The sequence below is a fragment of the Artibeus jamaicensis genome, unplaced genomic scaffold (genome assembly GCF_021234435.1).
Source record: "Artibeus jamaicensis isolate MK-2021 breed Jamaican fruit bat unplaced genomic scaffold, CSHL_Jam_final scaffold_1283, whole genome shotgun sequence".
NCBI classification, from domain to species: domain Eukaryota; kingdom Metazoa; phylum Chordata; class Mammalia; order Chiroptera; family Phyllostomidae; genus Artibeus; species Artibeus jamaicensis.
This window is the reverse complement of record NW_026522028.1, coordinates 20,956,088-20,983,517: the sequence shown is the minus strand read 5'-3', so window position 1 is coordinate 20,983,517 and position 27,430 is coordinate 20,956,088. Positions and strand designations below refer to the sequence as shown.

General features: G+C 41.2%; 1 protein-coding gene across 1 annotated transcript in view; it reads left to right on the top strand.

Moving 5' to 3' along the window:
- Positions 1-18,618, top strand: part of FRMPD4 (FERM and PDZ domain containing 4) — a 697,120-nt gene extending 678,502 nt beyond the window's left edge. Inside the window, exons 13-20 of the mRNA XM_037157582.2 lie at positions 667-803; positions 3,431-3,557; positions 5,762-5,851; positions 6,388-6,570; positions 9,178-9,316; positions 12,587-13,651; positions 14,017-15,306; positions 16,950-18,618. Coding sequence (XP_037013477.2) covers positions 667-803; positions 3,431-3,557; positions 5,762-5,851; positions 6,388-6,570; positions 9,178-9,316; positions 12,587-13,651; positions 14,017-15,306; positions 16,950-18,277 — 4,359 coding nt within the window. The 3' untranslated portion in view covers positions 18,278-18,618. The remainder of the gene's footprint in view (positions 1-666; positions 804-3,430; positions 3,558-5,761; positions 5,852-6,387; positions 6,571-9,177; positions 9,317-12,586; positions 13,652-14,016; positions 15,307-16,949) is intronic.
- The last annotated feature ends 8,812 nt before the right edge of the window (positions 18,619-27,430 follow it).

The following is a 27,430-nucleotide window of genomic DNA, read 5'->3' as shown; positions in this document are numbered from 1 at the left end:
GTGAGCTTAATCAAGACCGGCTGCTGTCCATCACCTTGCCAACCGCTCTGCCTCCCGGAAGCTGCCCTAAATGATAACACATGATAATGCAGAGGAAGAGGATGATGATTGTTAGCACGCACAAGTGCTTTCAGTCTACAGCTAGAGTTCTAAGGGCTTTAAATGTCTAGCTCATTTCCCCCTGACAACAACCCTGTGAATAGGAAGCAGAACTAGCCCTGCTTTACAGAAGGGGAAACTGAGGTACAGGGCAGTGAAGGAACTTGTCCAAGCTCACTCCACTGTTGGGTGGAGGAACAGGATTTGAACACAGGACTCCGATTCCAGCAGCCTGACTCTGGAAGCCACCTTGCTCTCAGGTTTGCGTGTTCCATCACACCACCTGTGTTTTGAAATTCCATACCTTAATTCCTAATTATTTTTACAAAAAGCTAAATATTTAAATAGCAGCTTGCTTGTCGATTGATGTTAAATGTTTTGTGTGGTCTCTATGTTTGCGAGTGCAATTAAATATTGACTCGGTTCCAAACTGTGCAGTGCAACTCTTTCCACATTTAGCCTCCTTGTCTTTGAAGCAGGGTGAGGGGGTGCAGTCACCTGCTCCATCAGGCAACACCGTGTGGCCCATTCTTTGACAAACTGCGCCCTCTGCTGGTCTCTCTACAGAGTTGTAACGACGTCGTACAGGAGCGATTTGGGCCTGAGCTGAAATACGACATAGCCCTTCGGCTGGCGGCCTTACAAATGTACATTGCAACCGTTACCACCAAACAAACGCAGAAAATCTCCCTCAAATACATCGAGTAAGTGTTTACTGGGAGCCACTTCAGAGACGAAGTTGCTGTCTCCTTAACGACCAACTGTATTTTTTATCTATATGTTTATTTCCAAAATTGATCATTATGGCAGGCCATTTGTTACACATAGAGAAAATATATGGATAGGCATGTTCATTTTTGGTGGAAGACATCTACTCTCATATAATTCACATTTAGAGAATTGTGGTTAAAATGAGAGTCATATTTAAAATGAAACACACCTCTTTAAACTCCTAAACAGATTTGGTTCCAAGCCAAGCTTTGATCTGAGGGCTTTTTAGACATTAAACTGTTTAATTTTCACAATGTCCCTATGAGATCAGTAGGATTTTAACTTCCTTTTATAGAAGAGCCAACCAAGGCACAGAATGGGTAAGTAATTTACCCAAGTCACACTGGCTATTTATCAGAGGGAGTAGGATTGAAACTCAGGCAGTGAGACTCCCCAGTATAGCTTCATTGAGCTATAGTTTGTGTGATCACTTGAAGCACCCGTATTTCAAAGCGGTGTGTATAACCCGAGATTCCTTTTACATGATGAAAATACGATATGAAAAGTAATGCTCTAAGTCCCAACTGGGAAGGATGGTATTTGTAGTAAAGAACTGTTGTTTGGGGAATGTGAATGTCTCATCTTGCTGAATGCTCAGTTATAGCATCAGTATGCTGCCTCTTTGTCCAGAGAAGGTCCCTTCTTCTTAGAAAAACAGCAGTTTGTGTTGCTGTCAGTTGATGAGTCTATTTAAGGGTCATCCTTGAAAAGAGCGCCTCTGATGCCCAGTGTGTATGCTCCCCGTTGGCAGGTGATTCAATACCCTAAAGCAGCCATGCCCTCTTAATCCTGGCAGCTCTAATGCTAAGACAAAGGAACACACATATTTCAAAGTTCATGGCAGAGCTGAAGGCACATCTCCACCTAACACTAAAAGCCTTAGGGTCCTCTCCATCACCACCTCCAAGAGGCATACAAGCTCATTGAAATCCCACCTTCCAATCTCATGTGCTGCCTGTAAAGCCATTCTAAATTCCAGAGTGCCAGGTCCCAGTCCACTCCTTTTCACAGATGGTTTATCTCTTTCTCTCTTGCCACGTGTGCTCTGACTGTAGCCTGAGAGAGTCGGCCCACAAAGAGGGCTAACATTCAAATGGACACATTCATACGCTCATCCACTTCCCTTTGTGGAGCTCTTAGACATGGATAAAAATGGCTTGCATTTGAAAAGGTGGTCTGCAAACATTGAGGTGATTTTCAGACAACCTAAATGCATTCCTCTTGCTACTCTCGGGACACACACTTTACCACATTGAACATGGTACAGTCAAAAACTTCCAGAGAGAGCTAGCTTGACTAGGAATCTTGCATCACCTATAATCATGCTCTCATTAATTTAATTCATACACCCAACAAATGCTCATGGAGCATTTTATATGGTATTCATACTGGAATTGTAGAAAGCATAATGCATAAATTATAATCTTAACCATCCATCATTTGTGATCTGCTTATGAAAACAAGAAAGATATCAAGATATGAAAAATTTACTTTTATTATTTAAAATAATAAAAGTAAAATTACAAGGTAGCCCCTAGGGAATGCCAAATGATGGATTAAAATAATAAGTACAGCCTGAGGAAGAGGAGGGAAATGGTGATTACAAAAAAAAAAAACCCACCATCTGAACTAGTGAAGAAGAGCAGAAATGGTCAAGTGGAAGGAGGCCGTCTTCCTGCCCTTCTTTGGAGAGCATCTGGAGTGGGAGAAATAACTAGGACCTTCTCAAAGTCCTTCACAGAATTTGGAAGACACTGCTTAGGCATGTGATCAATCAGGATAGAGTTCCTAAAACTCAAAATATGGAACCTTCTTGGGTAGGGCTGTAGTCATAGGGAAATGGCTTCTTGGCAAAAAAATATTAACCCAGTCCCATTTGTTTGTTTATTTGTTTGTTTTATATCTCCACACCTATGAGGTGTTTGTACCTTTTTATCAGTAGCAAGTATATTTAAGGGTCACGAACCCCCACCCCAACTTCACAGCAGCAGCATGCCCCCCCCAAGCAAGAAATGTTGATGGAAGGAGTTAGATAGCCTAACTGGCTGGGAGAAAAAGAGAATTGTGTGTTTCTGAGCAAGTAACCATTGATGAGGGAGAGTGGGAGGGAAGAATGGCTTGGGGCGTAAAGGAGTAGCATCTGTCCTTCTCAGAGAAGAGAGACAGAGTGTGCACAGACAGGGATAAGTGACAAAGGGAATGAGCAAAGGGACAGAGAGAAATTAGCGTTGGAAATACAAACTCAGATATGCGAGTGAATTCTAAGAGACACAAGGTGGGTTGGATGAAGTCTCATCAATTTCCACTGATCTCAGATGCCTGTTTGCATTCTCTCTGGACAGTGAACAATGTGTTTCCCTTCAAAGGCAAACTTATGTATTAAAGATCCAATAGTGTTTCCTGAGTGCAAATTAAAAGTTGCTTCCCTAACTGGGGACTCATCTCATTATCTCTACCTCGCCAAGATCTAATTTTTTCCACCAAACATCAGGGCACCATTTTGTCTTAGATAACTCATCATCACAAGAATGTGAAATTAAAAATGTGCTCTTTATTGCAGAAAAGAGTGGGGATTAGAGACTTTTCTTCCCTCTGCTGTGCTGCAAAGCATGAAGGAGAAGAACATAAAGAAAGCACTTTCACACCTTGTCAAAGCAAATCAAAACTTGGTTCCACCCGGTAAAAAGGTATCACATTTGCATCTTAATAGACAATGGATTTTTAAAGAGAGAGGCTTGCATGCATTTTTTTTAATGTTTAAAATTAGCCCATGGATAAAATACTTAGCACCACATTTCAGAAGCAGTAACATGCTAACCTTTAAAAAAAACTATTAACATGTTTCTAAGACCAATGAAAAATAAGGATTCTTATGGAAAGCTATTTATTTCTTGCAAACTGTAGACTCCTTTGTATGTGGGGGTGGGTTCACATGCGCATGCAGGAGAACATGACATGACCTCTGATTAGAAAGCAGATTTGTAAGATAATTTTACATTGCTATCCAAGCTCTAGCTTTCCACTCAGACCAGCTCAACTGCAGCTGCCAGCAAGGGTCCCTGAAGACCAGATGCCACATTAATTAAACTAGGGTTCTCTGCCTCAGTGCTACTGACCTTTGGGCCCAGATCATTTTTTGTTGGGGGGGAGCTGTCCTGTGCATTGTGCGATGTTTAGCAGCATCCCTGGCCTCTACCCAACCCAAAATGTCTCCAGACACGTGCCCTAGGGAACGAAATCACCCATAGTTGACAACCACTGAATTCAATCTTACTTTTGGAGGGAAGACAAAATTAATTCAGTTATTCGCCATCATTTTGTGTTAAAACCTCTGTCTCTCTCCTTTTTGTTTTATCAAGTAGAAGAAACACAAAGCTTTTTTTAAAATACACTGTTGGTCAAAATAAAGGACTATGTTCACAGATAATATAAAACAAAGGGTTTCAGTAATCAGAAGGAGCTTTAAAACACTGGACCTATAAACCTGGAGGCAGTCCAAAACCCAAGAACATTTCCAGTTGATATTAGCCATAGAAATTTGTGTGACTGGAACACAAATCACTGTTTATGTGGGTAATTCTTTGGTCTTAGGATCTGATTTTAAGTCATTTTTACAGGCTAAGACAGGCTTATTTCTATTCCCTCCTCACCGCATGGCTTTTTTAAAACAAATAATCGGGTTCAAAACACTATCAATATCTTGGGCTCACTTCTGGTTTCCAAAAACATTCAGCTCACAGAAATATAGCAGGATACCACGGATCAAGATATAAAATTTTTTAAATTTCAGTTCCGATTTGCCCAGAGCTAATTTTTTTTTTCCAATCAGCTTGGTAGGATTGTTTTCAAGCCTGGCCCATGGGTTTTATAATTTGGGTACCTGTTCTAAGATTGATCTACCCATCTATCACTGTCTATAAAGGTTATTTTTTCTAGCCGAGGGTGAGTGGTTTGCTTTCAAATCAATTTGCAAAGTGCTTTGTGTTTTTTAAAGAAGTTGGATGGATGAATAGTCCCAAATACCAGTTACCTAAAGGGTAGCGTTCTTAGGTGTAGTAAACAAATGAGTTGGCAAGTCATCTGCCATTGAAAACAGAGTTTTCCAGTCTGCTACTTGGAGTCTATGCCTTGCTGGAAATTCTCAGCCCCAACAAACATTCCTGGCACATTCAGTATGAACTCTGGACACTTTTTAAGTCAAAAACTTTTTTATGATGTAGGAATCTATATATTTAAGTCTTTATGAAGATAAATTTTATCTATATAAAATTTCATTTGTAAATCATTCATGAACCTCAATAGATCATTGGAGTTGACTGAACAGAGCAAGTTTTAACATTTCCATAGTTATTGGAGCTCGGAAAGTTCCTTTTCCCTAAGAACTTGCAAAGAATGTAAGGAACTTGAGCTGGGCGTGTAGAGCCTGTTTAATGGCTTTGTAGAGGTTGCAGGTGTGTTTACAAGATGGCTCCCACAAACTCTGCACACAGGTTAGGTCTCCTGTGTGACGGGAGAATGTGCACAGCCTGCCCTGGTCTCTAATTGCCATTGGGGAACAGTGCTGGCCTCTCGAAATCCACCCCCAGGCAGACGTTTCAGTGGAACTATTTATCATCTTGCTGTCACTGGCCAGGTGTATCTGCGCTCATGAATCCCTCATAGGTTCCCCCAACATGAAACAATTTGAATGCAAATGTCCTGTTGCGGCCCTTCATCAGCACACCAAGTGCAGAGCAATTTTTTCATTCCTCATAAAGAGTCCTTGTCACACCCACCCATTGAGGATAGAGCCATCCGCCAGTCTCTCCTTGTTGGCAGCTGGTGTCCAGCAGGAACGGAGTCACACCTTTCTCAATGGAGTTCACACCTCAGGTTTCTTCTCTCTCCACAGCTCTCTGCCCTGCAAGCCAAGGTCCATTATCTCAAGTTCCTCAGTGACCTTCGTTTGTACGGTGGTCGTGTGTTCAAGGCAACATTAGTGGTAATTTCCTTTTCTTGCTTTCTCTGGGAAGCCATGGAGGCCCACAAAATGTTACTGCATCACTTATCTTTAATGAGCTACTTTCAATGATTAAAAAGCCATCATCTGTGAATAGTTTCCAGCCTTCATTTCTCACCAACTGCACCCCAGTCTGAAGAAATGTTACATTAGAGAAGGCCACTGTAGAATTCCCTCAAAAATGAAGTGGGAAGAACCAAGAGAACTGGTACATTCTGACCATGGCCTTGCTTTAAATCATTGGGCCAGAAGCTGCTTTCACATTAAACAGATGTTTATGTCTCATTTCTAAAAGCCTCTCATGAGTATGAACCTACATACTATGATAACATTTACTTCCTACAGTATGTTTGATTTATCAGAGCCCCAATATAGTCATATATCTGGTTCTTCTAATGGGTGACTTAGTGCAATATAGCCCAGAAATACTTTCTAAAGGAAATGCAATTTTATAAAAACATTCCATCAGGCCTTCAGAAGTCTAGTATTTTTATATTTTGTCAATGTCCCTTTCTCAGCAGGCAGAAAAGCGCTCAGAAGTGACTCTCCTGGTCGGGCCTCGATATGGCATAAGCCACGTCATAAACACCAAAACCAATCTGGTGGCCCTTTTAGCTGACTTCAGCCACGTCAACAGGATCGAGATGTTTACTGAGGAGGAAAACTTGGTGAGGGTGGAGCTGCATGTGCTGGATGTGAAGGTACGTCTCTTGGATGTTGCCACATGGCCTCAATTGGAACAGCTCATTTGTGACAAAACTTCAGTGTGTGCAGAACATCAAAGGGACGATGTGGTACAGAAAAAAATCCACCCAACTCAGGCCTGAGCACTCCAGTCCTCACTCAGTAACTGTGGGATTTGGGGACAAGTCGCTATTCTTCTCTGGGCTCAATTTCATCACCTGTAATAAGAAAGCAAGGGTGTTCCTTTCTAAGGTCCCTTTGGCTCCAGAATACATGGATCATAGATAGAATAGGAGAGATTTTTCCCTACTAACATTTTAGAATATATAACTCTTATGTAGACAGTCAGGGAGATTTTTACCAGCTTTGTTTAGAACTCCCACTTCCTTTTGTTAGATCTGGTGTGTTTATTCTTTTGGAAAAGCTGAGTATTTCAGTCAATCTGTCTTTTCATACTATAGCAATTAGTACTGACTGAACATCTGGCTCTGGTGAACGTCATGGCCATTCCACTTAAAACAACAATCTGAGATCATCTTCAAGTGGTAAAACTTTACTCCCAAAACAGAATTTGTTAGGAAATAATCCAGATTCCCTGCCCTCACCTTCTTGTCACAGTGATAGATATGTCATTGGATTTGGGCAGTGTTGATATATCCAGTATCAACAGGAAATGCTCTGAGAACAGGCAGGAAGCCCCCCTCCCACTAGGGTGGTGTGGGAGGGGCAGATTATGGGAAAGAGCTTCTACACAGCAAGTCGTACAACATCAGTGTGCTCTGCAACGGGAAGAGATGACCATGAGAATGTGGAGCTCTGCCAGGTGGGCCATGGCCTGTGGGATTTCATGGGCTAAACCCAGGGGGCTCCGGTTGACTTCAGGTACAAAAAGAGACTGGAATGCCTGTCCTAGTCTATGACCAAAGATGCAGAAAACAATAGCTCCATCATGGAAGAAGGATGAGTTGGATACAGGCATCACAGACCTTCTAACCAGGGATAATATGTCTCAAACAGAAGTGGATGGCAAGGTCCTATTCATGGTTTCCTACCTGTATCAGGGAATTGTGAGACAGCTTGAGGGGAGACCTCAATTGAAATGGAAGGAAAAGGCAGTTCATTAAGTAGTACAGAGGCTTTGGATGGGAAGTTAGATTCCACCAGTGGGACCATCCACCCTGGCCAGTGACCCACACCTGAAAGGGAGAGCAGGATGCCTATCCCTGTTTCTGTGTTTCTCTGGATGTCTGCTTTTTTGTTGTTCCATTACTTCCCTCTTGCTTTATCTCCCTTTCAAAAAGAGCACACTGGCCACTCCCCCCTTCCTAACTCAAGGAGAATAATTGTTTAAACTGAACACTTCCTTCCCCATAGGCCGAAGATCCATGTCTAATGAAATAATAACCTCATTGCTTCCAGAAAGTTTTTTAAAAGATTTTATTATTTATTTAATTTTTTTATTTGACTTTTTAGAGAGAGGGAAAAGGGGGGAGAGAGGGAGAGAAAAATGTGTGGTTGCCTCTCACATGCCCCCTACTGGGGACCTGGCCCTCAACCCACAAAGTTTTAGGAAGGCCTTTTCTCAACTTCCAAGTCTCTTTTGACCTCCTGTTAATTTACAATTTCTCTTAGAAGCCTCCTATTTCTGGGTTTCTTTGACACCTTTCTTTCAGTCTTAGCAGTCATTTCCACTTAATTCTGACTTCTCTTCAACACTAATTTTCATCATGAACCCAAACTTAACCTTCCCATGGTCTTTCAGATTGTGGGTTCATATCTGGTAACAAACCCCTTAGCTATCACTTTTTAAAATGTTAACCATTTGGGAGCAAAATGCATATTACTTTCTTTTTATTCCCCTATGACTTGGAAAAGATTCCAAATGCCTGACCTTTTCTCCACATTTATGTCTCTCCAATGAAATGGTTGCTCCATAACTTCTATTGTTTACATTTCATAAGCACAAATACAGTCATTGTCACCCAAATGAAGTCATTCAGTTTGCCAAAAAGTTTGTTTGATTTTTTTTCATACAGTGGCTCTAGTAGCACTTAGTGGTCTTTAACTTCATTCAAAACAATTTTGTTAGATTGTGTTGTGACAGCTGTCATATCAGCATGCATTTAAAAAAACTTACAAAAATTGGTGAATTTTTGTGTCACCATTTTAATATCAAATGGCCGCACAGAAAGGATGGAATAATAACATGGAAGAAAATATGCAACATTTTTCAGCACATGATGCTTTCTTATTTCACGAAATATAAAAACACAACTGAAGCACCAAAAAAGACTTGTGCAGTGTACGGAGAAGGTGCTGTGATGGAGCAAATGTGTCGAGTGTGGTTTGCAAACTTTAATGCCGGAAATTGCTCGCTGGACAATTCTCCATGGTCAGGTAGAATAGTTGAAGTTGATAGCAATGAAATCAAGACATTAATTGAGAACAACCAATGCTCTACCACGTAGGAGATACCCAACATACTCAAAATATCCAAGTCAATAAAGTTATTGGTGAAAATGTAAAACATCTTTTTTATTTTACGGGGAGAAACTACATGGGCTTTTTGGCCAGCCCAATATTAAGGAGAGATGGCTTTAACCCAAACATTGTGTTTTGTGTAGCCCATCACGCTCCTGATGGAGTCGTCTGATGCCATGAACCTGGCCTGCCTAACAGCTGGATACTACAGGCTCTTGGTGGACTCCAGGAGGTCGATATTCAACATGGCCAACAAGAAAAATGCAGGGACACAAGAAACAGGTATTCTCTTTCTAAACTCATGAAGCGCTGACTACCTCCACCTCACCTGACAAAAATAAGGCTCTTTCTTGAAAGGTTAAAATGATATGCATAAAGAATGTACTGTCCAAGTTGAACACAAAAGCCTTCAGAGATATCCAATGTGGTCTGATTTTTTTCTAGGAAAATGTTTTTTTTCATCACATGTTACACCTCACTTGGAAATGCCCGAGTATGTGTTTCAAAGGCAGTGATTCAATGCCTCTTTGTGGCTGGGCTTTAATGTCTCACTCTCACAGAAGTCAGGACGCAGAGAGTGAACAATGCAATGCCCAGTAGGAAGTGTGAGTCCCCAGCTGCAGGCCTTGTCCCTCCTTAGGGTGCCATAGGTCCAGCTGCCTGGGGCCCTCTTCCTGCATCAGACTTACCTCTGGGATCTGGGAACTCTCCCAACAGGACGGCTTGGGTAGCGCTCAGCACTCAGATTTGGGGCTTTAGGAGGGACTGTAGCAGCCATCTTAGCTCTGTATTGGGAGCTTCACGATAGGAAAGATTTCAAATAATTTGATCCAGCCACTTGACAGGATGAAATAGCCCCGAAATGGGGGCAAGGAGGGCTGCAAATGTTACGTGGATAGTTTCTCTCAGGTTGGGTGGTTTCCATTTGTTTAGACCTTTTGTCTTCACAATGGCATTGTCTCTGTCTACAGTGGACACGCAGTACACATGGCTGAGGGGCAGACACAACTCCTGAAGCCAAAGCTACTGACCCACAAAAAAGTCTAATCACAGCTCCCACAATGACGGTTTCTTTTAGAAGAAAGGGAAAATCTTATAAACAAATTCCACTGTTGCTGTTCCCGAGAGAAAAGGGGGGAGAGGGAAATCTTGCTTTTAAACTTAGCAAAAAACATATATGATTATTCCAGAAATATATTTTGATGTGTGAACAGACACACAGAAAGAGACTCACATGCCATTTATGGTGATGGCTGGTTAAATGGCAGCAATTATAGTCATGGGATAAAGGCAAACCATAGAGAAAGAGAGAGATGGACACGGCATGCCAGAAGGCAACCTCAACTCAATTTAATCCAACCCCACCTTGAAATGCCTATTTTTTAAAAAAAAATTCTAAATTTGGGCCTTTTATCTATAGAATTAGGATTAAAAACTGAGCTTACAAGGTAAGAATTAGAAAAAAATATAGATGGACCACACCTAAAATGAGGCCTGGTAGTTCTACTCATAATTTGTAATAGGAAAAGAAAACAGAAATTGGAAAAATTCAGAGTGAAAATAACAGAAACACAGAAAGGAGTGGAAGACAGACACAAGGCAAAGAAAGCCCCTGAAAGACACAAATGATTACAAATGAATGGGAAGGAATGAAAAGAACATGGTAAGTATGTGCTGGGTTTGGTGGTGAACATTTTTGTGACCACATTTTCTCTGAGCTAGCAGGTTTGGAGCAATTTAATGCTGACCTCTGAAATTTCAAACACCAGTTCAGCAATTTAACACACTCCTTTAACATTGGAAAACCAGTTTTTGGCTTTTTATTTTCAAACCTTAAAGTTTATCTAGAACATAAAACCTTTTCCCCATGGACTGTAAAATTGTGTAGATGCATGAAGAAATCCAAACCTACCAGTCTAAAAATGGTTACAGTGATAAGGGCCTAGACTCTGTCCCCTTTATAATGACTCACAATGTAACATTTAATAAAATTTCAAGAGGCAAAACTTAGTTCCAAAGAGTATTATCACCATGGGGGAAAGAATGGAACTTCAGCCTTTCATTAATTTCTCCCAGTTCTACATTGCGAATGAGTGAGGGCACGCATGTGATTCCATGTGTGTGAGAAGAGGGGAAAAGGGAGAGAGATGGCATACTCCAATGAGCAAGTGGTTGACCCAAGCTGAGCAGTAGCCCAAAGCTTAGCATCCTCTAATGGTGCAAAGTCTTATTTTCTCTATAGAAACTCCCCAAAGACCTCCTGAGACTCAAAAACTGTAGACAGTGAGTTCCGTTTAGGCCAGCTCATCCCTACTCCATTCTCTCCTCCTGCTCTGTAAGATACTGGACCATAGTATAGATCCTAATTCCCAGTCCACATCCTTCCTCTCCAAAATCATTCTAGAAGCCTAATCAGTCTGCTTTTGGGAAGGAAGCTAAGACTGAGGGTGTATTTTCTTCTTGTCTCAAATTGATCAAAGACCTTAGTCAAGATATCTAACAAAGAACAGTAAGCCTGCATTTGTCCTTCTATATCTTGAAAATGAACCTAAAGTACTTTCAAAATCCCCAAACCCACATATTTATGCATCTCTGGGTCTTACGAGGGTGTCAGTAAGTATCTCTTAACTTGCTTGTAACCTGCTGGCCTATTCAGTTTTCTTGTCGGTTTAATCCTGGAGTTGGCAAACTATGGCCCATGGGAAAATCTTGCTCTTGTAAATACAGTTTTATTGGAACTCAGCCATGCACATTGTATTAGTTTCTTAGGGCTCTAGAACAAATTACTACAAACTTGGGGACTTAACATAAGCAAAACTTATTCTGGCACAGTTTTGGAAGCTATAGGTTCAAAACCTAGGTGTTGGCAGGACCACGCTTCCTCCAAAGGCTCTAAGGATGTATGTAAACATCCACTAGAGTATAAAAGAGCTGAAGATAGAGGTAATTGTGCTACCATTCCAATATTTATTATTATATTTTATTGCTATGTTTTATTATTACATTATTATACAATCATTGCAATATCTTCTAAAATAAGTGGTAGAAATATGTAGATCCTTAACTTTCTCTTAACTCAATGAAGAAAAAGTCCCACATCTTCCTCTACAAAGTGAGCATTGTTAGATGTCACTTTACAAAGTAAAGGGCAATTTATTATTCTGGAATAAGAGCTCGTTGGACTACCACCTTTAAGGATTTTAAAAGGCATGTTTCATATTCACATTCATAGATGTAAATGAGGTCTTTTAATAATACCAAGGGTCAGATGGAACTAAACTACAGTTCCCTACTCTCAGATGGTATTACCGTCTATTTTATCAAACAGCTGTCACATTTTCTGCAATAGCAATTTGGTTAATGTCAGTTCTCCCAACCAAGACGTCCTTACACCTGAAGCCTAAATCGACCACTACCATGTTTGGAAAGCTGAATAACCCCATTTTTACCAATGTGGTGCAACAGGCCATTAAATTAAGAACCAGAGATGAGCCCCCACCCCTGAAACCAGACAGCACTGTAATGTGTCTCTGCATCATTCTTTCTCTTTAGGGACTGAAAATAAAGGAAAGCACAACGTCCTCGGTCCTGATTGGAACTGTGTACCCCAAATGACCACCTTTATTGGCGAAGGGGAACAAGAAGCCCAGATAACATATATAGACTCCAAACAGAAGACAGTGGAGATTTCGGACGGCACCTCATGTCCAAAAGACCACCGGCACTTGTACATGGCCAACACCTATAATTCGGATGAACTCAACCAACAGCTGGCTCAGCCAGGAGATGCTGCCTGTGAGACCGACTATAGAAGTCTAGCTCAGCGGTCCCTGTTGACCTTCTCAGAACCAGAAACTCTAAAGAAAGCACAGGAGTCTCCGAGAGGAGCTAAAGTGTCCTTTATTTTTGGAGATCTTGCCATGGACGATGGGATCAATCCCCCAACTCTCAGCTATGAGAGGCTACTGGATGAGAGTCCAGAGCTCCTGGAGAAGCAGTCACATGTCTACATGAGCAGTGCCAATGACATGAAAAGCCTGGATCTCACTCCAGATGCAGACAACATCCAATTTGTGGAACATTCAGTTTATGCAAACATAGGTGACGTGAAGAACTTCGAGGCTACCCAGGGGATAGAGGAGCCCCTGCTGCGTGATATTTGCTATGCAGAAAACACTGACGATGCAGAAGATGAGGATGAGGTGAGCTGTGAGGAGGACCTCATGGTGGGAGACATGAACCAGCCAGCCCTCCTCAACCTGTCTGGGTCAAGTGATGACATCATTGACCTCACGTCCCTGCCCCCTCCTGAAGGAGACGACAATGAGGATGACTTCCTGCTGCGTTCCTTGAACATGGCTATCGCTGCACCCCCACCTGGCTTTAGAGATAGTTCAGATGAGGAGGACTCTCAGAGCCAGGCAGCTTCCTTCCTTGAGGACAAGGAGCCAGGCAGCAGCCTGCAAAATGATGAGATCCCCGTGTCCCTCATTGACGCTGTGCCCACCAGCACTGAGGGGACGTGTGACAAGGGACTGGATAACACCGTCGTTTCCCCACTGGAAGCTCTAGAAGCTCTGTCCGTGTCAGAAGAACAGCAGACCAGTAACAATTCAGGTTCTTTCACGATTGTTACATTTATTCACTGATAAACATATCACTCATCCCATCAAGCCATTTGCCCTTGGAGTCCTCTTATGTTGTGTTCTCTCATTTCACGCATGTCCCATTTCATACATGTGCAGCAACTACCATCATGGCTTTTTTTTGTGTCTGTGGTTTCCTTTGTTATTTTTTTAAACATGCAGCACGTTTTCCCCTCATTTCTGGAACAACTATGCAATAAACTCAGAGTCCTTACTGAAAAGGGAAAACCTTGTTTTGCTCTGTTGTTAGTAATAATAATGAGTCCCATTTTCGTACATGTCTCCTAGTGCCTCTGATGCATCTATTAATCGGTTCTTGTCTTTTACGGCATGCAGGTGTAGCCATCTTGAGGGCTTATAGTCCTGAGTCTTCCTCAGACTCAGGCAATGAAACTAACTCTTCTGAAATGACTGAGAGCTCTGAACTGGCCACAGCACAGAAGCAGTCAGAAAACCTCTCCCGCATGTTCTTGGCCACTCATGAAGGCTACCACCCCCTGGCAGAAGAGCAGACAGAGTTCTCCACCTCCAAAACCCCTGCCGGGGGCTTGCCCCCCAAGTCCTCCCACACTCTGGCTGCCCGTCCAGTGACTGACCTCCCTCCCAAAGTTGTGCCTTCCAAGCAGATACTTCACTCAGACCACATGGAGATGGAGCCTGAAACAATGGAGACCAAGTCAGTCACTGACTATTTTAGCAAACTGCACATGGGGTCAGTGGCATATTCCTGCACCAGCAAAAGGAAAAGCAAGCTGGCCGATGGGGAGGGCAAAGCAGCCCCTATGGGGAGCGTACCAGGGAAAAAGCAGCAGGGAACCAAAACCACTGAGGCAGAGGAGGATGCCAAAGGTAAATTTGGTTCTGTGTCTGCAAGGGACAGTCAACACCTAAGCACTTTTAACCTGGAGAGAACTGCCTTTCGCAAGGACAGCCAAAGATGGTATGTGGCCACTGAGGGCGGGGTGGCTGAAAAAAGTGGATTGGAAGCAGCAACAGGGATACTCTTTCCGAGAGCTTCTGGTCTGGGGACAAGGGAAGCCGAAGGGAAGGATGAAGGGGCCCCCAATGGGGAAGCCAATGAGGTTTCAGGACTTGGCCAACGGGACCACTTCTTAACTGATGTGACCTGTGTCTCTTCAGCCAAAGACTTAGATAACCCAGAGGATGCTGACCCATCTACCTGTGACCATCCTTCCAAGCTTCCTGGGGCAGAAGAGAGTGTGGCCCATCTTTGTGACTACCACTTGGCCAAGAGGATGTCATCATTACAAAGCGAGGGCCATTTTTCTCTGCAGAGCTCTCAAGGCTCTTCAGTGGACGCGGGCTGTGGCACAGGCAGCAGCAGCAGCACCTGCGCCACACCTGTGGAGTCCCCACTCTGCCCCTCCATGGGGAAGCACTTGATTCCTGAGACATCAGGAAAAGGCGTGACTTACGTTCCTTCAGAGGAGAGGGCCACTGGGCTTCCCAACCATGGAGCCCCCTTCAAGGAATCACATCCGCAAACAGAAGGGGTGTGTCCTCGGATGACAGTGCCTGCTCTGCACACAGCCATTAATGCCGAACCCCTGTTTGGCACTTTGAGAGATGGATGTCATCGACTCCCCAAGATTAAGGAAACCACAGGTACAGCAAATGAGGGATTTAATGCTTTGCCTTATACACCGGGAGCATGTAAAACAAATTCACAAGAAACCTAAGAAAGTATAAAACCTGGAAGCAAAGTAAAAGTTAGAACCTTTAAGAAGGCTGAAGGGCTGTGGCCAGGCTAAGTATCAACCATTGATCCCTCAGTGTTTAAAAAAATACCAAAGTTTATGGATCTGAGACAATGGTGAAGATGTCATTTACTCTTTACAATCTTGCTCTCTTCTTACTTTTAGAATCTGATGGAGCGGTGTTTTCTGTTTAATTCTAAATGTAGAGTTTTAGCAATACCCAGGGTGACTTTTAGTTACAAAATGGTATTGCTTAGAGTCCCAAAATGGTTTGGTTTCTTTTTTAAGACATTAAATTTCTAATTTTGCAATTTCATTTTTGAGAGGAAGGATCATAGAGCAGGGTTTCAGGGAATTGGAGGGGCTAGGGAAGATCCTTTGCCTTTCAGCAATACTTACAGATTCATCTGGACGAATCTTGAGAGCTTAGTAAGGCTCTCCTAGAGGAGTATTCAGAAGTGTCTGGCATACCTCAGCATCAGGAAGGTTTTGGGGATGTGCATGACGAGCTGCTATATTTTCCCCAAAATAGTAACACAGAGACATATATAGAAACAAGAACACAGCCACCTTCTATGCCCGCTTCACCATTCTACCCCCAAGTGGGCTCTTATTCCTCTCACCAATCCACTTGTCCAGCCGTCATGTGACAACAGCTAATGCTCCTTTCATAATTTCCAGTTTAAAAGTATATCATCAGTACTGTGTTTTCCATATAGACAAGATGTTAGTGAGATCTTACATTGGGTAATTTCTATTCCTACTCTTTTAAGATTGTGTACCTTCTCAAAACCCACCACTGGCTTAACCTGCCATGGGAAACCCACCTATAAGTGCTACATAACTCATCAGTCAACTAAGCGTCTTTACCTCTAAACTAATTAAAGCACACTGTTTGATCCTTTGCAGTTGACAGGGAGCTTTCGCCTAATTTACCTCTTGCTTCTCACAAAAATTCTGTGAAATGGACATTTTCTTCACATGACTGCTTTTCTGAGGAAAGTTCAGTAATTTGTGCAGTGTCCCCACTTCACACCTTATACCTGCAAAACTTTATGGGGTCCTCTTTAAAGGCAAGGTAGCTTAGAATTAATTAAATTAGGCCCCTGATTTATAAAAAGACTGATACCAGGATTAACCTAACTCCCTTGAAATAAAACTTCAATGTCATAAGTGTGTTTGAATAATCTATATGTAGGATGTGTGTTTTCTAATGATGTGTCTAAGCTTTGACAGATCAATGCTTGGGAGCAAGGCAATTCGTGTAATTCTACTGTCTCCCTGAAAACATTGGGGACTTCTAGACAATTCCAAATGAATCAGCAATTTAAGAAATAACAGATTACAGTATTTTTTTTTAATGTATTGAAGTGGAAATCTGTCATGTGATCTCAGGAGGCAGTCTTTAGAAACTGGGGTGACCCTAACAAATGGCAGCTATTCTGGAATGCATCCTTGGGAAACAACAGACATCACAGAGAGATGTAGTGAAATTGACCATCCATGAGATGTTTAATGATTCTCTCTGTTTTTCTACTACCCCTAGTGTAGCTTTGACAGAGTCTGGGAAGGAGAGACGAGGAAGCATGCCTTCAGTTTGGTCTCAATATCCTGAAGCTGATCCCATCCTGCTACCATCAAACATTCACTCGGAATCAATGGTGCCAATTCCAAATCAAGACCCCACTGATTTCTCCCAAGCATACCAGGCCTACGGAGAGGCTGTGAGCTGGCAGCCACTGGATCTGAGAGGGGAGAGCCATGGGACAGCCCCCAGCCAGAGGGCTCTGAGACGTAGCAGCAGTATCCTCTCAGGATGTGTAGGTTTGGAGACCTTCCGAGAGAGAAGCAAGGTTGCAGTCAGCTTCAAGTGTCCAGGTATCACAGATGCACAGGAGGCCAGTTCAGAAAGGCGGGCAGAACTCCCACTGGGAAAGAAGCTCACCAAAAGTTTTTCCCAAAGCTCAATGCACTTTACCTCTGACGGGAAGTTTCACAAAAGGTCCCCGGTGGCTCACAAAGACTCAAAGCTATATAAGACATTACCCTTGCGGAAGCTGGAGGGCAGCAATTGGAGATGCCGGGGACCTTTCAGCTACTGCTTTCTGAACCGAGGGCAGGATGAAGATGAGGAGGAGGAGGATGAAGAGGAAGGAGAGCCCACCCGTCGGATCTCTTGCCTCTTTCCACCACAGGTGACTGAAGCCATGCCTGAACCAACCAGCCTGCCCCTGGCTATTGGAATCCAGAGGCAAGGAGTGGCGCTGTCCAGAGTTTCAGTGCTGAAGGTCTGGGCAGAAGACCTGAGTAGTCCAGATGACATGGACTTCAGCAACCTGGCTTTTGATGCCCGGATCGCAAGAATAAACGCCCTGAAGCAGAGTACGTATGCAATGCCCGATGGGTTCCTTGCAGCCCAAAATGATGCCAATGAGCTGCTCTGCCTTGTCAGGGCAACCAAGGGGAAGAGAGAGGAGTCACGCCCTGAAGCGTATGACCTTACACTTTCTCAGTACAAGCAACTGTTATCCATTGACTCCAGACAATTGGGAAGTGCCTGTAGGAAAATGGCGATGGCCGAGAAGAGCCCAGAGGAGATGCTCCTAGCAATGACTTCTAGCTTTCAAGTGCTCTGTTGCCTAACAGAAGCTTGCATGCGATTAGTTAAAGTCGTGAACTCAGAAACACAGCGGCAGGAAATCGTAGCGAAGATTGATGAAGTGGTCATAAACTACATTTGTCTCCTGAAAGCTGCTGAGGCAGCCACTGGAAAGACCACTGGGGATCCCAGTGTTGGACTCTCCACACGACAGTCAACCACCATGGCCGCTCTCGTAAGCACACTAACACGTTCTCTCAAGATGCTTTTAAATAAATAAAGTCTGAAAGTCACGTCATAATCTACCTTTGCAAAGCCATACATGAACTTTTATTTACTTTCTGTGTACGATGAACAGATGTCTCCTTTCTTCTCCCTGTATATTTTGTTATTTTGTATAAAATAGGAGATAAAAGTCACATTGGTGAAATGTTGAAATGTACTAATCAGATGTACTCTGTTTATATTATACATATATACATGTAAAAGAAATATACAAGAAAGTGATGACATTTGGCTATTTTTCATATAGTCAAAACTTGGGGTATATGATGTGAGATTTTAAATTTTACCATGTTAGACCAAAACAATGAATCCTATTCCCTATCCTTCCAAGCAGATAGTTGGAGACCATATTATTCATATCTAGGAGAGAAAGAGAAAGAAAGAGAGAAAGAAAGAAAGAAAGAAAGAAAGAAAGAAAGAAAGAAAGAAAGAAAGAAATCACAATGTATATAAAACAATACTTATGTTTTAAAATTATGATTTTTAAGCATTGGAACTAGCAAAAAAGACATTTAAAATTCAAGAAGCTATTATGAATTATTAGAGAATATATATAATAAATTAATTTTTTGCTCATAGTGTTTGGTTATCTGATGCTTTCTTCCAAGAATCCCATATGTTTCATTTTGGCTTATTCCATTTGGGTTAAAATGGGTGGAGGTGGATTCTATTGTGTCAACACAAATGCTCTTCATGATGTTCCTAGAGTTAAAATACTTCCCAAATAGAAGAACAGAAGGAATGATGGGCAGGTCCCTGGGTAATGCCTAGCTATAGATTATCTAATTACATAAATGAAAGAATACCAAAATTAAATTTTTAATGAAAAGAGAAATCTGCTTTGACTAAATGTCAAAATATGTAAACCAAAGACATCATCCACCCCTGCAACTCGACCATGAAACTTAGAATTCTCTTAAGAGTGACAGAACATTTAATAAACTATTTGCAAAACTATGAAAAATGAACATTTGATGATCATTGAAAGTAAGTGCAGATCCAGTCCCGTAAACCAGACTGCACAACAGCCTGAGCCACATCTCAGATTGCAGCACTTAGCATCACACAATTTCATGCCGCATCTTCTCTACCGGGGCCAATGCTTCCAACCCCTCTTGGAATTACAGCCTAACACTGGGACAGACTTTCAAATTTGCAATGTTCGCAAAATTGGGAAGAGATGGCTCCTCTAATATAGAGGCCATGATTAAATAAACAACTGTATTTATTAAATGATCTAATCTGAATTGGCTTATAGAAAAATGAAAGCTAAACCAAAAAAAAAAGGGAAAAACGGAAGTGGTCAAATTGACCACATTAGGTAAAATGGATGGAATGCAAAGTTTTCAGAACTGTCGTCTCTCTCAAAATGTACCTTTGGGTCAAAGCAAAAGAATGCGAACTCTGCAATTGTAAAATAAAATTGACATGTACATATATACTTCATGGGTCATTTAGTGCTCAGGCTACACGCACTCCTATTAATGTACGTGGCTCCTTAAAATATGACAGCAGTGTGCCAAGTACAAGTATTTCCATTTTTGTAGCCTGCTGGGCAGGAGGAATAGCGCAGTCTACAGTCACTATGTCTCATTAGTCATTCCACAGAGACTCCGTAACAAAAGTCACATGTAGTTGTAGATGGTAGCATACAAAAGGAGTTTAGACATGTGTTATTAAAAATAATGTTTAAATAATAAAACATTATTTTATTACAATTATAAATATTGGTGTTTGATATTGAGAAATATTAATGCTGTTTACTGTGGAAATTTTTGGTAAATATTCTCTGTACTAAAATACTAACATTAACAGGATGTGTGTTCTATGTCAGGCAATGTGCTAAACATATCTCATATATTATCTCGTTCAGTCATCACAACAATCTTATGGTTTGGACACTGCCGTTAATTCCCTATGGAAGCAATATGGTTTAGTTGTTGAGGACATGGGGATTGAGGTCAGAAACCTCTTGATTTAAGTTTGGACTCTGCCATTTTCTAGTGCTTTTGTCATGGGAAAGCCAATGGATTTTTTTCTATGTCTCATAGGGCTGTCATGAGTTCTAGGTCAAATAATGTATGTAAAGTTCTTACTATAACCCCTGGCAGATTAAGTAATTAATGTTAGATATTATTATCATCATAATCATTGTGTTAAATATATTGCCCAAGATAATCTGTGGGGATGTTTTATATGCATATTGTATCCTGACTCTATGTGCAGAATACATTATGTGTATTGCATATGTGTAAAAGAAATGTACAAGGAAGTGATGATCCTTGTTCAAATCACACATCCAGTTGGAATAGCTTCTTTGTCCATTTCAGTTTGAGAGGCCTCAGTGAAGTACTTCTGGGTCTTTCTAATCAATGTCCCATTATGGGTGCTCCAATAAGTTTCTGTTTCTTATAAACAAACTCTTTGCTACTTAGAAAACCTGAAGGGCCACCCATTCACTAAACATGGGGTTTCTAAGTGGGGTCCACATCCACTGGAGTCTAGGAAGAACATTAGAATGATACTTGTGTTTATTTTTATCTGACCTTTTTTATGTTTGCGTATGTTTTATAATGGCATAATAGTACAGTGGTATATGTACATCATTTTAAATAAATAAATTAACTAACAAGCATATGCCTGGTGCATGTATGCAAAAAGAGTGTCGCAGGCAGGGTTTCATTTACTCAAGTTTGAAGATCACTGAACTAGAGAATAAGAATTTCTTGTACTCGAGGTTCTTCACCTTTCCTCCCCAGCCTAATTTTCCAAGTGTCTCACCTAACATTTTTATTAAGTTATTTTATTTTTATCATAAAACTTTAAAGTGTACACAAAAATAGACACAATGATAGAATGAATCAACATGTACTCATCACATACCAATTCATGTCTAGCATTTTCTCTATTTCTATGCATCTCTTTCCATGCTGTATTAGCAAATCTCAGACCTCGTAGCATCTAATCCATGAATATTTCAGGAAGAATTTCCTACAGATAAGAACTTCTAAACATAATCACAATGCCATTTTCACACTTTTAAAACTTAATAATTCCCTAATATTATCAAGTAAATACAGAAATAAATGATGAACAAAGTGGAAATTCCTATAAAGCCAAGGCCAAAGATAGTCATTATCAACAATTTAGGACATCTGCTTTCAACTTTATATATACTAATGTTATTATTGTTGTATGTGTTCATGACTTTCACTTTTGACTGAGCCAAGTTGTTCTGACCACATTTGCCCTTCTGTTTGAGTCTCAGCTGCACCAGATTTTGTGTAAGAGAATTGGCTAGAAGGGATAAGATTGACATGAGGAAAAACAATACTCAGATGTATGGCCACCACAGCATTAGGCTTATAGTCATTCCGACAACTAATGCAATTGCCTCAGACACTAAAATGAATGCAGACTCCTAGGCAGATATGGAATTAGTCTAATCACAAAATAAATTATTTTTTTTCAGAAAAGAAAGACACAATAATGAAATGCTCAGCTACAGCAGCACTACAATGGATCAATTCCTTTTGCTCTGAATTTCATCTTTCATTATGACTTATCTTAGGAAAAACAATCTTCATTTGTTTATGTTCCTGTTACATACATTTCTAAATGCCACTTATTTTTCTGAATGTGAATTCTGAACCACTCAAGGATATCACTCTAGTCCACCTGGGTTGTTCTTGATTTGGGAGAAGTTTGCTGTCTGTCATTGGTTACCACTATTCATCATTGTATTAATTGTCTTTGAAGTTGAAAAAAAGCAAAATCACCTGTGGTCAGCTATGTTTAGGTGATTTCTATCAGTTGCAAACATTTAGAACTCTGCACAGGGATCAGATGCAAGGATATCACATTGTTTCTCTCTGCCCTGATTTGTGTGTGTGTGTGTGTGTGTGTGTGTGTGTGTATGTTTGGGTGTATAGAGGTTTGGGCATAGAGACATGTAGGGGAGATGTTTGAATAGATAGTTGTGTGTGCCTGTTTGTGAGACTAGTTTTCAGTTTGGCTTTAGGAATTTTAGGTTAGTTTACCCTCTGGCAGTCCAAAAGTGATAATAAACTTTATAATGTTTCCAAATCTTTTAAAGTCAGGTTGCAGAAATAGTTTCTCAGCTTTGAAAGATTAAAGAATCAGAGTCTTCCCTTTTAAACTGAATTCCTCTTCATAACAACCTGAACCACAGATGTTGGATACTTTGTAGTTATTTCACCTATTCCCTGGCCTACCACTCTCAGTCTTTAAGTTCAAACTCTATACCTAGAAAAGCCATGGAAGAACAATTTGTGTCTTTATCAAGTACTTCTGCTGCACAGAATAATGGAACAGGTTCAAGCCTGTATCTCTGAGAGAAGTAGATAACCCAGTAGCTTATCCCAAGTAGTTTATTTCACCATTCAACTTGAAATGAACCTGCTGCTTTCAGCTGAGCTGGCTCTAATCTTCCCTCCACGTTTATAATTCCATCTCAATTTTCTGTTACACATTTATTCCAAAGTATTCAGTGTTGGGGTTTTTTTTCATTGTACCTGTTAATTCTCATTTTCCACTCCATGGTTTAGACCACACTTCTGTGCCATTTGTGGCCTTGTCATCCACAACGTTAGGCAGAATTAGCTTTGGGATTCAGGAAGCCAAGCCTTCTTGGTAATATCCAACCAAGTCACAATTCTCCTGTTTTCATTTTGATTAGTACCCTTTGTACATATTGCCCTTTCACTAAATGATCCTTTTCTGTCATCTACTTAAAGAGGCCGGATATTCATTCATTCAAATAGCTATTAACATTCCTCAATCTGGGCAAACGTTGTGCTAGGTGCTGGAGGTCGGGTACGATGGAAAACAACTGACGCAGTCCTGCCAAACATGGCATGCCCGTTCTGGAATGGGTGATCTGTGTTGAAGAAAGGAAGGGGCTCAGACTGAGTCAGCTTTACAGGCCGAGTTTCCTGTGCATGGTGGCACACAACTCTAATGATGACTGCCAGCCAACACTGCATGGCGATTTTAATAATCAGTGAACACAAATGACAATTGTGCCATGATTTACATTTCAAAACATTGCTCTTCAGTTACAAACATAGAGGGGTATGACAAAATATAGTTAAACATTTATTTAATATACAGTAATTCAAAGCACTAGAAATTTGAAGTGAGCATCTTTTCTGTGTTTTGGCAAATTGTTATAGTCTTGTCTAAATTTGGATAAGCCTCCAACATTTTATTATGAGTGCTTTCAATGTCATGAAATCTCTCCCAGAGTTCCTTCTACATCAGTGTCTTTTTTTCCAGTGTTACCTCCCCTGGGACAGTTTCACCGTTTTCATCACAGCCACCATCTTGACTGAAGTCACTACATTTGCCTTCCCTGCCCTCTGACCTCAGAGAAAGACCATGTCCGCAGGTCCAGTCAGCTTTTTGCTATGACTCCATTCCCATTTGATTTTCATTTCACTTCCAACGTTATTGCTCTTTGTTTCTTTGTGGCACTTTCATCTTGGTTGGCCAGTTCCCTTTTTCAATCTTCCATTCCTATAAAATGCCATGTGACTGCCCTCAAGTTGTCAGGGCTGACCGCAGATCCTGCCACAGGGTCATCTCCCACAGGGCTGCTCATGTTATCAAGCACCTTCACATTTACACAATTTATGTTGTTACTAAGCCTTAGAGAAGGCCCAGTTTCTCCCCCTCTTACAGGATTTCATGTGATCAAGCCAGGCCTGCCCAGGATAAACTCCCTTTTGATTAACTCAAAATTCACTGATTTGGGACCTTAAGGACATCTTCCAAATTTCTTCCCCATGGCCATATTCTGTTGGTTAGAACCATGTCACAAGTCCTGCCCACACTCATGGGGACAAGGCCGTTCAGGGAGTGACCTCCAGGAGTCAGGAACTGTGGGGACCACCTATGGGTCTGCCTGCCATGACACTTGCAAACACTTGCAACACAGACTTGAAAGGCTTTCCTGACCTCAGCCCTGACATATGCCATCGAAGTCCACATGGGCAGCTTCTGGCTCTCTCTGCCCTTGCCCAAGCTCATTCTGTAGATATATTTTTGTGTTGATATGCCAAGTTGCTCTGGAACTGGCAACCAATAATTATGATGTACTGGCCTGTCCAGGTCAGGATTTTATCAGTACTAAGTTCATAGGTAAGTTTCCAGTGGCAATATGACTTTATTCATTGCACTCATTATAAACTTAAGTTATGACTTTGAGATCGGGTTAGACTGAATAATTCACCTGAGAGATGAATTATTAAAGATGCTGAACTTTAACCAGTGTGACCATGCCTTTCTCAAGTATTTACAGGCAGGGGAATGAGTTAACTCAGGCTGGTTGCTCCTAAGTTGTTCATCTGGAATTTGGTCTCCAATCTATTGTCTGTATGATTATAATGACATTATAATGCCTAACATTAATGCATATATACTGGGTACTATGCTAAATGATCTTTATCCATAATTATCACATCTATTTCCCAAACCAACCTATGAGAATTTACTATTATCATCCCTTTTTTAAGAAAGGAAGTTGAGTTTAGAGACTTCAAATAGCTTGCCCCAAATCATGGATGCTAGTCAGAATTAAAATTGGAACTCAGTAATTTCAATTTCATTTATCAGTTTTGGGCCAAGTTCATAGCTTCATTGTTTTTAAAATAATGAATACCAGCATGTGTATTTTTTAAAATGTAAATTCCACCAAAGAACTTAGAGCAAAAAGCAACCGTCTCCTGTCCTACAAGTCCCCACCCTCTGTCCCAATTCCAAAGGACAACCACTCTCAACGGTTTCTGCTTTTAGTTTTCCTGGTTGTTCTCTCCTTAATTCTAAATAATATAGTTTTTTCCCTTACCAACTTTGGATGATTTCTACCAACTACCTCTTTAAAAATAAGGAATTCACTTTCTTATATTACCCTTCACCTTTCATTCTACCTCCCTAACTGAAGTTTGATAGGGAGACTCTTATTATGTTCTATTCTTAGTTATGTATTTAACTTAAAATATTATCATTGCAACTCTGCTTCTTGTTCAATCTTTAGACTGTCTCTCTTGACTCCTCATCCATGTGAAATGAAGCTGTGTGTTCCCCCAGCCTGTCTTTTCTTCTTCTCACCACTTCATTACTTCTCTCTCTGATCTTAGGCCATAAGCACCTTCGTATTTACATCATTTACATTGTTATCAAAGCAGCATTTTCTAGTGTTTAAGGATGAAAATGCTGTAAACCCCCACAGCCTGGAAAAACAGTCAATTGCTTTCTCAAAAGCCAAACTTATCTTGTAGAGGCTGGAGCAAACATGGAAGGAGAGAAGAAAGTTCTCTATGACTTCATTGTATCTTAAACCAGGGGCTCTCAAAGTGTGGCCCCTGAACCAGCAGCATCACATCACCCGGGAGGGTGTTGGAGATGCGCATTCCTGTGTTCTGCCCCAGACTTGCTCAGACACTTGGGATTTAACAAGCCTTTCAGGTCATTCTAACACAAGCTCAAATTTGAGAATCATTGTGTTAAATGACCAACAAAATTTCTCAAAATCATGCCATATTTAGATCTCTTTGTATTTACTTTCTACGTTTACATTTTTCCCCCCTGGAGTTCCTACAGGTTTCCTTTTTTCTCACTGACAAAATGAACATGTATTCTTCTGAATATCTATTGCTGCATTGAAAACCACGCCAAAGCGCAGAAGCTTAAAGAACAATTTATTATTATTATCTCTCATGGTTCTAGGAATGGGCTCCACTGAGTGGTCCTCACACGCAGTGTCTCGTACAGTTGCAGTGAGGTGGTGGTGAGGACAGAGGAGGCTTGGCAGAGCTTCGAGGTGACTTCTTGTGTGGCTAGCACTTGGCTGGGAAGCTGGGTTGAGTCTACCCAGCAATCACCTCTCCACCAGGCTTGGCCTTCTCATAGCATAACATTCTCAAGATAGCAGCACCTCTTATACCGGCTGGCCTCCAGAATGGAGCATCGCAAGGAAAAGTGTTCTCAGGGAAGCAGGCAGATGCTGTGATCCTTATGACCTAAGAGCCTTTCTATTCATTTTCTAGTATAAACCTGCTTGTATCTTAGTAAATACCACCTTAGGACTTCCCTTCCCAGCATTCCTAGAATAGACCCCACGGTTTCTTGTATCCTATATTGCCTAGAGAAATTCTTCCCATAAAGATGACATGCAACGTAACCTGTTTGAATTGAGCCCGTCTGAAAATGTCTTCGATTTGTCCTTGTGCTTAATCAATTATTTGGCAGCATATGGGATCCCAGGTTCCAAATGACATCCCTTGATACATCATCTTTTTGCATCAGTTTCCTAAATTTTATTCTTGTTCCTTTAAAGGTCCTCTCCCCATTTTACCTAGATCTGTTTCTTCTGCTTCCTCTTCCTCGTTTCCTTGTGGTGTGAATTTCACCAGGTCTGGTCTGGATTTTTTTTTTTTCTCATTCTGCCTGGAATTTCATTCTTTCTGCCTGGAATTTAGTGCAGCATCTCCTGAGAGCTCATGCCTTTCTTCAATTCTAGGTTATTTTCCTACTATTCTTGATTTTTCCTATTTCCCCTGTAGCCTTTATCTAATGTTCAGTGAAAAGAGGAAACCAGTTACATATTTGTCCAGAGACAAGGGGTATACTGCTTTCATAAAATCCTTTTTAGTTCACTACAGAGCCCTGGTTTGGCATTTTTATGATTTGAGTTACAACATGGGCAAATGGAATATGTGGAAGTCATGGAGGAACGGTAGCGTTCCTGCCCTGGCCGTGATCTGTGTGTGAATAAGTAGCTGTGCAGGTAGCCTGGTTTATATCGCTACTTTAGCACAAATTGACTTATATTGTGATTGTTGTATACTCGAAGCAGACTTTATTCTCGAGATTTTATGAAGTCCATTTCTGTGTACCAACTGCCCAGATTTGTCAGATCCTAGCAACTTACCGTATTGTTGTGGATCTTTGCTTTAAGGAACTAAATATCAGAGACAGGGTTGGAACACTGTAAGCAACCTTCCTTCCCCAGTCCCATGTGTCTCTCATCCTCCTCAGATATCATTGGCCTGACTTTGCTTTTGTATCATTCCCGTGCAGTTCTTCATATACTGACCGCATAATTACATGTCCTTAACAATGTGTG